The sequence below is a fragment of the Peromyscus californicus genome, unplaced genomic scaffold (assembly GCF_007827085.1).
Source record: "Peromyscus californicus insignis strain IS unplaced genomic scaffold, ASM782708v3 Scaffold_24__1_contigs__length_46423439, whole genome shotgun sequence".
NCBI classification, from domain to species: Eukaryota; Metazoa; Chordata; class Mammalia; order Rodentia; family Cricetidae; genus Peromyscus; species Peromyscus californicus.
The window spans coordinates 39,687,962-39,702,393 of NW_026294535.1; the positions used below are offsets into that span (position 1 = coordinate 39,687,962).

The following is a 14,432-nucleotide window of genomic DNA, read 5'->3' on the forward strand; positions in this document are numbered from 1 at the left end:
GTAGCAGAAGATTCACTACTAGATTCTTCATCATTGTGTACGAGGTCATTTCCTAGGGTACAATCTTCTTGTGCAATACAAAAATGCGACCAACACAGTACCTATCTGTTCCAGCCGCTAGGACTGTTTTCAAGACGATCCTGCTCCTCCTTTCAGGTCTCTCGATCTTCCACCCTCAGCCTTTTCTCTCCAGCTCCTGGTTCTCTTTTGCTGCAGGGACTTCCAGAGTCCTCAGGTAGTGCTGGTGCAAAGGAGACTGTGTCCCATGCCACGAAATACGTGAGCAAAGAGGGGTAAGTTCTGTCCTATCTACCAACTGTGAGATTACCACTCCTAGCAAAAAGATAATACATCTATCACCCTAAAGTTCCCTCGTGGCTCTCTGTAATTTCTTCTCTCTGCTTGTCTGGATTCTACTGTTATGGTAATCATTACCTATGTTTTACAACTAATTTATATTTCCTAGAATTAATTTTCTATAAATGTACATAAAATAATATGCCCTCCTTTTGTTTGGCTTTATTTATACTATTTTGGGATCTGTAGATACTTCTATCTATCAGCAATTTATTCATTTTTAAGTGCTAAGCAGGCTTCATTATATGAATATACTATCATTTGCTTATCCATTCAGAGATGTTCACAGGCATTTGGGTTGCAGGCAAGTTTTTCTATTAAAAACACTATATGAATATTACCATGGAACTTTTCTTATGGGTAAATGCTTTCATTTCTCTTAGGTAAATATCTAGCATAGTATGACTGTGTACTACGGCTAATAGATGTCCAATTTAAATCTATTTGCTCTTCATCCTTGACAGCGAGTGTCAGCAGTGATTCTTTTATATCTTAATTAAATCATACATGAATAACGGCACTACATTATGGTTCTGTATGTCAAACTCAGGACTGCATGTTCTACCACTGTGCCACATCCCTGGTCACCTGTCACTGTGACTTTAATTTTCATTTTTTAAAGACTTCTAATTATGTGTATATGTGTGTCTGTGCCACGAGGCATCAATGCCCATGAAGTGGAAGTCGCAGGCAGTTGTGAGCTGAGCCTGTTGGTGCTGGGAACTGAACCTGGGTCCTTTACAAGACAAGCACACCCTTTTGACTGCTGAGCCATCTCTCCAGCCTCTAATCTCTTCCTTTCTTTCATACTAAGAAAGCTGAACATTTATACCTATTCTTTTGGAAAACTGTGAGTATGCACAAATTGTATGGGCATATTCACGTGTGTGTCATTACATGGTTACATGTGCATGTATGTAGAGGGGGGTTTTCATTGGGTGCTTTTACTCGGGAGCTGACCACATGATTTTAAGACAGTGTGCCTCACTGGTCCTGAGACTTACCATGTAGACTAGGCTGGCTGGCCAGCAGGCCCAGGCCTCTAGCTCCCCAGCACAGGAATTACAAGAGTGTATCACAAGTCTGGCTGTTTATATGAGGATGAAACTCAAGTCTTCATCCCTGTGCAGTAAGAATTTCATTGTTCTTCCCCAACCCCTCTTTTGGTAAAGTAAAGATTTATTCAGGTTTTTTTTTTTTTTGCCTACTTTTTCACTGGGCTTAATGTTTTCTTAAAAGTAGGTTTTATTCTTCTGTGGTAAAAGAATATACTTTTTATGATTTGAGACAAGTTTTATGATTCAGAATATGGTCCATTTAGGTAAATGCTATTCATATACACCCATCAGACTGGCTAGAGATTCTGAGAGTCTTTCTAATTTTTTTTTATGGGTGTGTCTTTTCTGTCCTTCACATGTAAATTATCAATTGCAAGGACTCATTTTTTTTTTTTTTTTAACTTTTTAACCTTATGCAGGGTCCATCAATCTCTTCCTCTAATTCCCAACTTACACACCACAGGTCAGAATACTGGAGGCATACTCTACTCCTCTTGTTCCTTCTGCAGAAAACATCATGGTCTGAGCCTTCCCTCACATGTAGCCACTGCTTCTTTTATTTTTAAATTCCCTATCTAACTAAGCTGGCCCCAGCAGCATCCTGAGTGAGACACAACAGAGAGCAGCCCTTCACACAGGCACCCGGAGAGGGCTCACTCTGTTCCTCTACTATGGGGAACGGCCATCCTGTCCTGCTATACCTCTGAACACTGCAGGGCCGTGGCAATGACTGCAAGCTCCTTACTCACTTTCATTGTTCTTCACCCCCAGGCATCCAACACACCAGTTCAGACATATAACCAGTCACTCGGCTGTTACCAACAAGCCAGGATGCTGGGAGGTGCCTCACTCCTCACTAGCCTTCCTGGCAGAGAAGCCTGAGGTTTTTACTTCTCTTAATCTCACAAAGGATTTTGAGTACAGCAGTCAACCACGTATTTTTCTGTTAACAGCTCTCAGACATCAGAACTAGCGTGGTCCATGTGAGGTAAAACACCAGCAAGTTGGCTATGTGTGGCACTTAGAGGCTAGCCGCTATGGATGATTGACTGATAAATAAAGTGCTGATTGCCAGTAGCCAGGCAGGAAGTATAGGCGGGCCAAGGAGAGAGGAGAATTCTGGAAAGTGGAAGGCTGAGGCACAAAGATGCTGCCAGCCACCATGATGAGAAGCATGATGTTAAGATACTGGTAAGCCACGAGCCACATGGCAAGGTATAGATTTATAGAAATGGGTTAATTTAAGATATAAGAACTAGATAGCAAGAAGCCTGCCACAGCCATACAGTTTATAAGTAATATAAGTCTCTGTGTGTTTACTTGGGTCCAAGCGGCTGAGGGACTGGAAGGTGAGAGAGATTTGTCCTGAATGTGGGCCTGGCAGGACCAGAAAAACTTCAGCTACAAATGGTGCCCAATGGCTCGAGTTTCCACCTTAAACCTGAAAATACTTAATAACCAATTCTAAAAGGAGCTGGAAACATGTCTCATGCGGGCGGCCAGATGCCGCAACATGCCGGCTTCAGCTACTCTATGACAGGTTTGCGGCATGTGGGCTTGACCTATTCCTGCCGAGTTACACAGAGGTTTCTGTAAGAGGTGCAACATGGTGCGTGGTGGATTTAGCCTTTGTTAGTACAAAAAACAAAACAAAACAAAACAAAAAATGCCTGCTTTGATAGAAGCACAGACCCACTGCTTCTGTGAGTTGATGGTTCCCAGAGCTGGCAGTAAACATACCACTGCCACGTTGGGAAGCTGAGGTGGGCACAGAATGCTGCAGTTTAAAGCAACAGATTCACAATATGACAGATTCAGATGGAATGGTTTACAATGTATGTAAAAATGTATGTAGACTTGGAAGAGAGAGGGGAAAAAAAGAAATATATACAATTATATAAAGAAATAGTTTTAAAAAAATAAGGTCTTTAAAGAGACAGTAAAGGTAATATTAAAAAAAAAGCTAAGAAAAGATGGATATTATACAGAGAATCTAGATTGTGTTGTCTGTGATATTTTTAACTGCAGAAAGACATCTGATTGTAAAAACTGTTGAGTTATGCCAATATGTATATTTTAAAGGTATCTTGACTTCAAAATTTGGATGTAAGGATATGTTGCTTTGGAAAGGAGGCTCTGCTTTTGATTCCACAGAAAGCAAGAGGCTATGGATTTGTTCCAGATTAAGATACATCAGGTTGGACCAGCCAAGACCCCCTGAAAGGTCTCCGATGACACCATGGCCCAGATGATCCAACATCCAGAACGGTTTCAAGGCAATTGGCTCAGACAATACAGCCTCACTGACTACTCCATAATCCTAAAATTTTCTTTGTGTCCCCATAAGATACAGCGCCCTCATCCAGCAGGAAGTAGTATGAGAAGCTATGCCCAAATTTCCAAATATACCAAGCTGGCTTTGGAGATGGAATTGGCTCACTCCTTCTCTAAACCCAAGCATACTGTCCGCCCCTCCCCCCCAAAAAAAGGTTGAGAGATTTATTTTTTCTGTCTCATATCAGAAGAGCCCTCTGGTGTGGGATAGAACAAAACCAATATTTTAATTTCAAGCAGGTTGATTATAAATGCGATCTCTTTCTAAAGAAAAAAAGGGAATATAGATATGACAGGATAAATAGTAACAGCTTATTTAAAAATGTTTTACATTGCTATGGATTTTAGTTTATTGATATATGTTTAAACTTAATCTTGTTATACTGTGTGTATATATATATATATATTTTCTCGTTTGAGGTATTATATTTATGTAACTTATTTAGATTGTAATGGATAATTAAGAAATACAGATTATGATAGTCAAACTTATAGTCATGTTAAGTTTTCTAGTTATACACAGATACAATTCAATTAGGTAGGTAATCTTCAAACACTTCAAAGACCTACAGAATATGGCATTTAAAATGTTATAAAAAATTTAGACTTTCTGGACAGTGAGACATGTCTGCTCCTGCCAGCACCGATTTACTTCAGAGAGGAGGATAGGCATCGAAGACACTCTATATGGAGTTTATCTTCTTCTTGGCAATAATAGCCATTTGGGCAAGAAACTGTTCTTGCCTGGACTGCTTGATCGACTGGACATGCAGAACCCATAGGAAGGTGACCACTGAACTTTGCTTGACGAAATGGTCCTTCAGGTTCCTGCTTCGCAGAGGAAACTGCCAGACATTCTACAGGACACAGAGAGAAATGACTGAGAGACTCTAGGCCTGTGGGCTGAAGACAGATGCCCCAACTTTACAGAGGAACTTTGGATGACTGTCCAGGCAGGCAGCTGTCTCTGTTGTTTCCAGAGTTTTGGAAGTTGCTTACAATGCTCTCCCTGTTTTCTTATGTAATATTATATCCTTCTGAGGTCTTTGATGTAGTTGAAGACTAGATAGTTATAATTTCCTTAGTTATGATAAAAGATAAGTTAGATATGAAACCTTAAGACTCACAAATATAGGATAGATGGAATATTTTCTTTAATTTTGCCAAATATAAATAGACTAGATATTGTAACTGTAATTCTTGCTTGATAATTGTTTTGTTATATGTAATTTTACTATGTTAAAGTTAAAACCTTCCTTTTGGAGAAAAAGAAAAGGGGAAGTGCTGTGGATGATTGATTGATAAATGAAGCGCTGACTGGCCAGTAGGCAGGAAGGAAGTATAGGCGGGCCAAGGAGAGAGGAGAATTCTGGAAAGTGGAAGGCTGAGTCAGAGAAACTCTGCCAGCCACCGCAATGAGAAGCATGATGTAAGGTACCAGTAAGCCACGAGTCACGTGGCAAGGTATAGATTTATAGAAATGGGTTAATTTAAGATATAAGAACTAGATAGTGAGAAGCCTGCCATGGCCATACAGTTTATAAAAAATATAAGCGTCTGTGTGTTTATTTGAGTCTGAGTGGCTGCCGGCCTGGGCGGGACTGGAGATAACTCCAGCTACAGCTAACCACACTGAAATGTGGGAAGTTAAATATGCATTCCTTATTGTCTTTCACTTAAACAGAGACATTTTATGGTTATATAATTGTTCCAAAAAATAAGTTGAAATATATTTTTGTGGTGGTTGTTGTGTGCACACACAGTGTGGGTGCATGTCCCAGTGTGGATCACATATGGAGGTTAGAGACTGACAGTACAGTCAATCACCTCTTTCTACTTTCATGTAGTAAGTTCCTGTAATCAAACTACAAACGATGTACTGAATCCTTTTCGTACTTGTCAGGGTTTTAGTTATTTCAGGTCTCTGGATCTAGTCCCTCTGACTCCAATTCAACCGTAAGTGGGAGTGCTGATACTTGAGATTTATTTTCTTTAAATATAGTAAAAGGCAGAGAAGCACAGGCAAGTAGTGAGGGTTGTAGGACAGTACAAAAAGTCAAGAATGTGAGCATATATTGGTGACAACTAACTCTGAAAATAAGTCACTTATCCATTAGGAAAACAATGTGTGCTATAGCATTTCCCCAAAACAGTAAAATAGTGCTTTATAATTTACTTTCTTCATTTTAACCTTTAAATCCTAAATCAAGATCACAGCATAAATACAAAAGAGAAATGTGTCATATATGTAACAATAGTTACAGAATGATCTGCAAACAAGTATCTTTTTCATTTTCTTTTCTGAAAGTCTCCTTACCTATCTAAGGCTGACTTAAAGTAGTGATTCTCTTGACTTGGCCTCTTGTCCAGGGATACAGATGTGCACTACTTACGACACCACGCTTGCAATGAATTTCTAACTATCCATTTATTTACGTTAACATTCACCATGTTACACCCACGGACAGTCACTCATTAAATTTAACACATTTACAACTTGACTGAAGAAAATAATACCTTTGAGAAGTCCAGAGTTATCGATGGGCCCAGGATAGACATTTTGATCTCCCATCTGGTATTTATCCCAACTGTCAAAGCCAACATATTTTTTCCACTGTTTGAACCAGCGACTATCTACTAGATACCTAGAAAGGAAGAGAAACTGGTTAGTTAAAACACCTGGAAATATGAGAACAACAACAGATCAATCAACTTTTGTTATTTCATTTTGTATTAGAGAACATGTCCCCTTCAAAAAAACCACTGAGAACAAGAATAGTTTGAGATTACAGCCACATGGTCACTAGTACTTGGAAGGACAGACTTCATTTGTAGAAAAGATTTTCATTGTTAAATAAGTAGTACTGACGTAAAATGGAAAACAACCCCGTAGCACTATACAAAAGCATTCAAATGACAAAAATTCAAGAAAACCCTTGTCAATTGAGCAAAAAAACAAACAACAATATAACAAAAAATCATTAAAAAACTTAAGGTACAATGTGGTAAGACAAAAGTATAAAAGTGGCTCTACTAGAAACCTACAAACACAATATGCACTTCAGTGGTTTTTGAAAGAAAGGAAAGCTTCTCATTAAAGGTTCCAAAAGTTGATTGTACTCGTTCCAATCAACTTATCCCCCCGTCTCAGCACTACACTCGGGACTGACTTTACAGCAGTCTTACAGTCTCTGGACATCACTCATGTAACCAGCTTCACCTGCAGGACAGCCAACAGCAGAGGCTGAGGAGAGGCTACAGCTCTGTGTGTAATGCCCATTTTCAGGGGTCACCATCCTAACGTTTTTGGGCTTACCACATACAGCACTAGAGAAATAAAAAGCCCACAGTTATGTCTGAAAATAGCTAAAGCAAAGGCACCAACCTAACAAAACCTTCTAATTCTTAAAGAATATTCATGAGCAATTTCCTTCCCTAAAAGTGGATCTAAAGAAGTCTGCAATGCCCCAGTCCCACTGCCAGTTACGCAACTCAAAGCTCTCACACCGAGACCTTTCTGAGGTAGTAATTCTTAAGTAAACCCACTTTCCAAAATGTATCATATAGTATAATATATTTTGATCATAGTTTTCTACTAAAAATATGGTCCTTCCAAATCCTCCCCAGCTAAATTTGTTTTTAAAAGCCAATAAATATATACAAATGAAAAAAAAATCACTCAATAAATTTTGGACTTTTCCTCCATTGCAATTTAAGATACTAAAACATGTGACTTGCTTTCTCTGCAGATAAATGTCACACCAAGAGACATTTTCCCTATTTCATTCATCTATGTATTTATCGTTGTCCCAATTCTATAGGGTTTTAATTACCTTAATCATGATACTGTTTAGAACATTTCCTTCAGCTTATTGCTCTAATTGCCTCAGCTACATGTGGTCATTTGTGTTTTCAAAAACATTTTAAATAAACTTATCAGGTTACACACACACACACACACACACACACACACACACACACACACACAGAGAAATGAAGATCATGATTGGAAGTGCACTGACCTTAACAGAACAATTCGGGGGAACTGTGGATTTAGTCTTCTGATCCACAGGGGTGGAATTTTTCTCAATTACTCAGGAACTATTTAATGTGCTTTAATAAATGTTAACAAAACATTTTCACTATTAAATAAGTAGTTACTATCTGAGTGAGGTCAAGTACTGACATAAAAAATAGGAACATAAACATAAAACATTCAAATGATAACAATTTAAGAAAATCCTTGTCAATTGAGCAAAAACTGAAAACACCATAGAGACTTTCAGTTTCTCTACCCAGGCATGGCGGCTCCTGTTTGTATTCCCGCATCCAGGAGACTCAGGCAGGAGGACTAAGTCTGAGGTCACCTGGATTTGAGACATACCACGCTACCTCCAAACCAAACCAGATTAGTTTCCAAGCAATTATAGTTTATAGTTCTTGGTAGTTACTGCATAGAAATGAACAGTTTTATTTTTTTAATTGATACATAGAACCCCTGTCTATGTTTATGGGGTACCATGTGATGTGCCATACATGTACATAGTGCAATGTTTAAATCAGCAAAAACATGCTTCCCTCAGCATTTATCATCCTTTTACAGTAAAAAGATTCAAAGTGTTCTTGTAGCTTTTTGAAATATACACTACATAATCATTATCTACAGCACCATAGTGCAACACCAGAACTTAGTCCAAACAACTTAGTGTCCATCGATCAAACTCTCCCTAGCCGCTGGACACTTCTCCCAACTACTCGAACTCTTAGACTCTGCATTTGAGTAATTCATGTTTTTGAACCTGCCGTATTTTACTAATATCATGTCTACTACTGCAGATTACAGGATTTTTATCCTTTTGTAAAAGGGAAAACAGCATCCCACTCTGTACCTGCATTACATTTTCTTTATCCAGTCATTGGTTGATGATGGGACACTGAGGCTGTTTACAAGAAATGATTTAAAAAAAAAAAGCAAAAAATCTCTTATCTACTGGCTGTCTGAGTCCTTAATAGTTTCATTTTGTTGGAAATGTCCTTGAATTTTTCCTTTTCTCTCAAATCTACAGCCCAGTCTGACCTGGATCTCACGGATCCTCCTGCATCAGACTCAGGAGTGCTGGGGTTACTGGCATATGCTGCCCTACACTGGGCTCCTCTTGATTTTTTCAATGTAAAAAAGTTACAGTGTTGCTTTGGATCATTTTCTAATTCAGTTTTCACTTCTCTTATCCAATCACTGACCAGGACTGTCTAGGGTAGAAGATGAAAGAGACTTCTTTCTTTTTTGAGACAAGGTCTCATTGTGCAATCCTGGTGTACTTGCAACTAGGTATGGAGATAAGGCTGGCTTAGAACTTCCAGAGATCTGCCTGCCTCCGCCTCCCCTGTGCCACCACATCTGGACAGAAAGAAACACTCTTGTTTTTAATAGAACTATCTAAATTTCTACCATTTGATAAAATAATTTGCTATAGTTTTTGATAAATGTTAGAGAAACTACCTTCTATTTAACATGTTTTTATCATTTAATCATTTATCATGATTAAATATTGAATGTGCGAAGTTTTTCTTTTATTAAACAAAATAGGGTAACTTTTTCATTATTTTTCAAAGGTTAGTTTTGTGAGGATGGGGATGGTCTATTCCTAGACATTTGGTAGTACTTACATCTAAGTTTGTTTGAGAGTCAACATTTGTTTTGATCCCCAGTTAATTTTCTTAAATAATTTTGGCTTTTACCTTTATCATGGAGACACAGATACCCTAACTAATTGTCTTAAATATCTAATAGAATTAAAAGCAGAAATGTGAACTTGAAGTGCCATTAATACTATAATTTAAAATGTCCTACCTTAAAATGTAGAATTTATGGAACAGTATCAACTGTCTATATACTGGTACTGTAAGAAACTTTTCCTTTGATATTCAACTGCTACCTTCTCTTGAAAAAGTTTATGCTCCTGTTATAGGCTCCTATATTTTATTTACAGAATTGTATAGAAATGTCTTGGAAATTTGAACATGCTAAGATGCAATTATAATGTTAGGTGAATCCTAACGACAACAAGAACACCATCTCCTACCTATCGGGATGGTGTTATTCAAAGAGTTGGAGAGGATGTGGAGAAAAAGCAACTCTTGGAGCTTTTGGTAAGAATGCAAAATGGTGCATTATTGTGGGAAACAGTACGAAGCTCCTCAAAATAATAGAAAAACAGTAACTATATGTGGTCCAGCAACCCACTTCCCGAGACATATCAAGATGCTGAAGACACATATGCACTTCCATGTTCACTGCAGCATCACTTTAAGACACAGAAACAACCTAAATGTCCACAGACAGAGGAGCTGATACAGAAGACAGGAAGGAAATCCTGCTATATGTACTAACACAGAAGAACCAGGAGGGCTTGTGCTAAATGAAACAAACCAGTTTCTACTTACATGAGGTATGTAAAATATTCACAGTAAAGGAGAGTAGACAGTAGATGTCAGGGGACACGAGAGTTGAAATAACTTGCTGCTCAGTGCCTATACACCTCAGTTATATAAAGGGCTGTTCAGATGAGCTGTACGTTGTGCTCACGGTTAACAACACTGTACTGCAGGGCCGATTTCTTGTCAAGAGTTCTTATCACATAGCCATGAGATCGTGAAGTGGGTAGACATACACTACTACTCCTGACAACCTGAGTTCCATCCCTGATACACACACAGTGCAAGAAGAGAACTAATCCTCCAGTTTGTTCTCTGACTTCCACATGAGTGCTGTGGGATGCCCACATACCACTCCAAGTCAATAATGAATGGAATAAATGCTTCTTAAACAGTTCTTATCACCATATAAAAGTAATAGATGAGGGTCCAATTTGGATACAATGCAAACTGCATTGTACACTTAAGCAGTGTTTTAGATAGAAACAGGCAGAACTAGAGTGAAGCAAGAGACATGCCTTTGGACCTGGAAAATGAATGCCTCTTAAGTCTGGTGCTCTAGAAGTAAGAGATGTGTAAACAAAGAAAACTACTTGCCTGTACTTAGCCTACAGAAATGTACAAGTACACACAGCTCACACATCTACCTTAATTTACTATGTGTTATAAACCATACACTTCTCACCTGCTATTAAAATCTCCTGGTACATGCTGGAAAATCCACCCAGCACCAATTTATAGTAACCCACAAGCTGTAATACTTCTCAATTCCACCTATAAGCAATTCTCATCATTCAAAATAAAATTTCATATTTATTTTGGCATCTATATATTTCTTAACCACTTACATTAAAACTGTGCTATCACTTTTACAAGGCTTTTTTAAAGTATCACTGACAGAGTTCTGAGTCTTGTACCCTAATTTGAATTCTGTATGTCTCATAATTTTAAAAATTTTTATTACTGAATGTGTATGGGTATTTTGCCTTCATTTATGTCGGTGTAACACATGCATGCAGTACCTAAGGAAAATGCCAGCTCCACTGGAACTGGAGTTACAGACGTGTGTGAGCTGCGACACGGTTCCTGGGAATCAAACCTGAGTCCTCTGGAAGAGCAGCCAGTGCTCTTAGCTGCTGCATCACTTCTCCAGCCCCATCCCTTGTCATTTTTAACTGTGATCGTTTGCACAGCAAGGTGGTTTATAGAAACACAGCTGTTACAGCAGAGCCGGTATAAAAATTATAGATGGATGGGAGAATATAAGTGAGGGGCTGGGAATACAGCCAAGAGTTAGAGGCCCTGCCTGATACACCCCGGGTTCACCTGCGCGTGTGTGTGAGCGCGCGCGCGCCAGAGAACAATTTTCAGGGGTTGATTCTCCCCCTTTCCTGTGGGAACCCAGGATGGAACTCAGGACATCAAGCTTGGGCAGCAAGTGCTTTTATATGATAAGCCATCTTGCAGGCCCCAGAACCTTCTGTTTAACAAAAGACTCCCACAAATAAAGGGATCAGATACAGACCGGGGAAGATATTTATTCTGCATTTAAGTGAAAAAAGGAAAAGAAAAATAGGTAATATCTAGAACAGGAAACTGGAATGAGTTTCCACACTTGGTAAGACAGATATTCAACAAGTAAAGGGGGGTGTAGTAGAATATTATTGTAAGGTGTGTGACTTCTGTTTATGGTGCATTTGTTTAACTCTGTGGAGCTGTGTTACTGTGCCTGTCTAAAACACCTGATGGTCTAATAAAGATCGGAACGGCCAATAGCAAGGCAGGAGAAAGGAAAGGTGGGGCTGGCAGGCAGAGAGATTAGATAGAGGGAGAAATCTAAGTAGCGAGGAGCCAGAAGAGGAGGAGAACATCAGGGACAAGCCTCAGCTACACAGCCAGCAAGCCACGGACTAAGAGTGAGAGTTACAGAAGTAAGAGAATGGGAAACGCCCAGAGGCAAAGGGTAGATGGGATAATTTAAGTTAAGCTGGCTAGAAATAAGTCAAACTAAGGCCAGGCATTTATAATTAAGTATAAGCCTCGGTATGTGATTTATTTGGGAGCTGGGTGGCGAGCCCCCAAAAGAGTAAGGGGGGGGAATGCAAATTAACACTACAAAGAAACATTTTATTTCAATGAAACTGAACAAACAAGCAAATATATACAGATGTCAGTATTAAACATGAAGACCATGTATAGTAAATTAAGAATGTTTTTGCTGCTAGAAGGGAGCTTGCAGGAATAAGAACCCTAACTTCAGAAAATAATTTGACAATATCTATTAAAGATGAAGATGTATCACATAATCATCTCAGGGAGACTTAATTTCTAATCTACAAAGACTCTTGCTCATATTTACAAGAATAAACTGGAAAAATATTAATGGCAATATAACATGATGAAAATTCTGATAGGCACCATTCATATGGAAATATTACATAAAATGTAAACAAAAACAAATAAGTGTACATGTAATATGAATAAATCTCAAAATTACAATTATGTATGAAAAAGGCCACAAAAGGATACTTTCCATATAACACATATTAAGGGAATGTATATATGCACCTATAGTACAATCATAGAAAAATTTAAGACATGCTACAGACACTGTTACATAAACCCATGGATACATAGCAAAAGTATGAAGGTGATTACAAAGCTTAACTTTGGAATGGTGGCTGATTCAGCAAGGGGAGGGAGCAGGATTATGGAGACAGGTTGATTCACCTGTATTTGTAGGAGGTATACACAGGCACGCTGTTACATTTTCTCCAGACAATTCTTTCTCATTAGTTAGTAGACAGCTTCACTAGATACTTTATAAAAAGCTGGAAGTGCTGCTGCCTGTCCCAACTTCATTCTTCCTTATACATGTGGACAATGTAACTCTTTAAACTCCAGGCCAATTGTTTGACTCGTGTCTTTGGACCTAACGCTCCTGTTGCAGACTTTCCCAACAGACAGCTTCTTCTCTTATTTTTCCTTCTGGTTTTTCAACCAGCATACAAATGGAGGTTTCTCTTCCTCTTCTATCACTCCCAACTTCAACGCTAGTTTTTAGCCTGCTCCCATCTGAGTGCCGGTGTCACCAAGACCTACTCTCTGCATCTCACTGTGTGACCTCGGGATCCTGTAATTCACTCTAGCGACCAACACCGACCTGCAAAGCAGGGCTAGCTCTCCGTTCTTGTTATTTCCAATTAACAAGCCATGTCAACTAGAATTTTCCATAGAAACCTCAACCCCATGTTACCAACCTTCACATCTACATTTACTAATTTTTATTATCATTTAAATAAACCATTTCACCAGTAATTTAATTTAAGCTAGAAGCCCAGCTCCATAATATGTAACCAGTAACCAAGCACCTTCAGGACATTCCTGGCCATTTGTAGCTCTCCTCTTTATTATCATACAGTACCACATTTGTGTGTCGCACCACTTCACCATTTTTAGTGGCACACATCACTGAAATAGCTGTTTGATTTCTCTCTCTGCCTCACATTTTTCTCACATTTGTACTCCATTCTACAACTGGACTTTTCTAGTTTTTGTATTAAGGGAGGGGTATGGTAGAACTACTGAGCAGATGTGGAAGCCAGAAAACACTTGAGAACTGGTTCTCATTTCATCATGTGGGTCCCAGGGATATAACTCAGGTTGTCAAGTGTGGTGTAAAGCGCCTATACTTGCTGAGCCGTCTTATTGGCCCTGCTGCAAGTCTGTTAAAAATCAAAATTATGGCCAGGCAGTGGTGGTGCACGCCTTTAATCCCAGCACTCGGGAGGCAGAGGCAGGCGGATCTCTGTGAGTTCGAGGCCAGCCTGGGCTACCAGAGTGAGTTCCAGGAAAAGCACCAAAACTACACAGAGAAACCTTGTCTCGAAAAACAAAAAAAGAAAAGAAAAGAAAAAAGAAAAAATCAAAATGAGTTCACTCCTTTTTACTTACTTCTTACTTTTTTTGGAAGACAAGTTCTCATGTACCCCAGCTTAACTTAAACTTTCTATGTATCCAGGATGCCTTTGAACCTCTAATCCTCATGCCTTCCTAAGTGATAGAATTGAAGAGTCCATCATCATACCTGGCTTATGCAGTGCTGAAGAATCAGAATCCGGACCTTGTGCATGTTGGGCACGGGCTCTACCAACTAGATTACAGCCTTAGCCCATTCTTTTAAAAGAAGATTATACTTGTAAGTAATGAAGCCTTTATTTGAAAGTTGTCAGCATAAATCTATACAAA

General features: G+C 38.9%; 1 protein-coding gene across 2 annotated transcripts in view; it reads right to left on the minus strand.

Annotated features, from left to right (window-relative positions):
- Positions 1–14,432, minus strand: part of Usp15 (ubiquitin specific peptidase 15) — a 105,161-nt gene that overhangs the window by 80,668 nt on the left and 10,061 nt on the right. For both annotated transcript variants that reach the window (XM_052753494.1, XM_052753493.1), the window contains exon 2: positions 6,267–6,394. In XM_052753494.1, the coding sequence (XP_052609454.1) occupies positions 6,267–6,394 (128 nt within the window). The remainder of the gene's footprint in view (positions 1–6,266; positions 6,395–14,432) is intronic.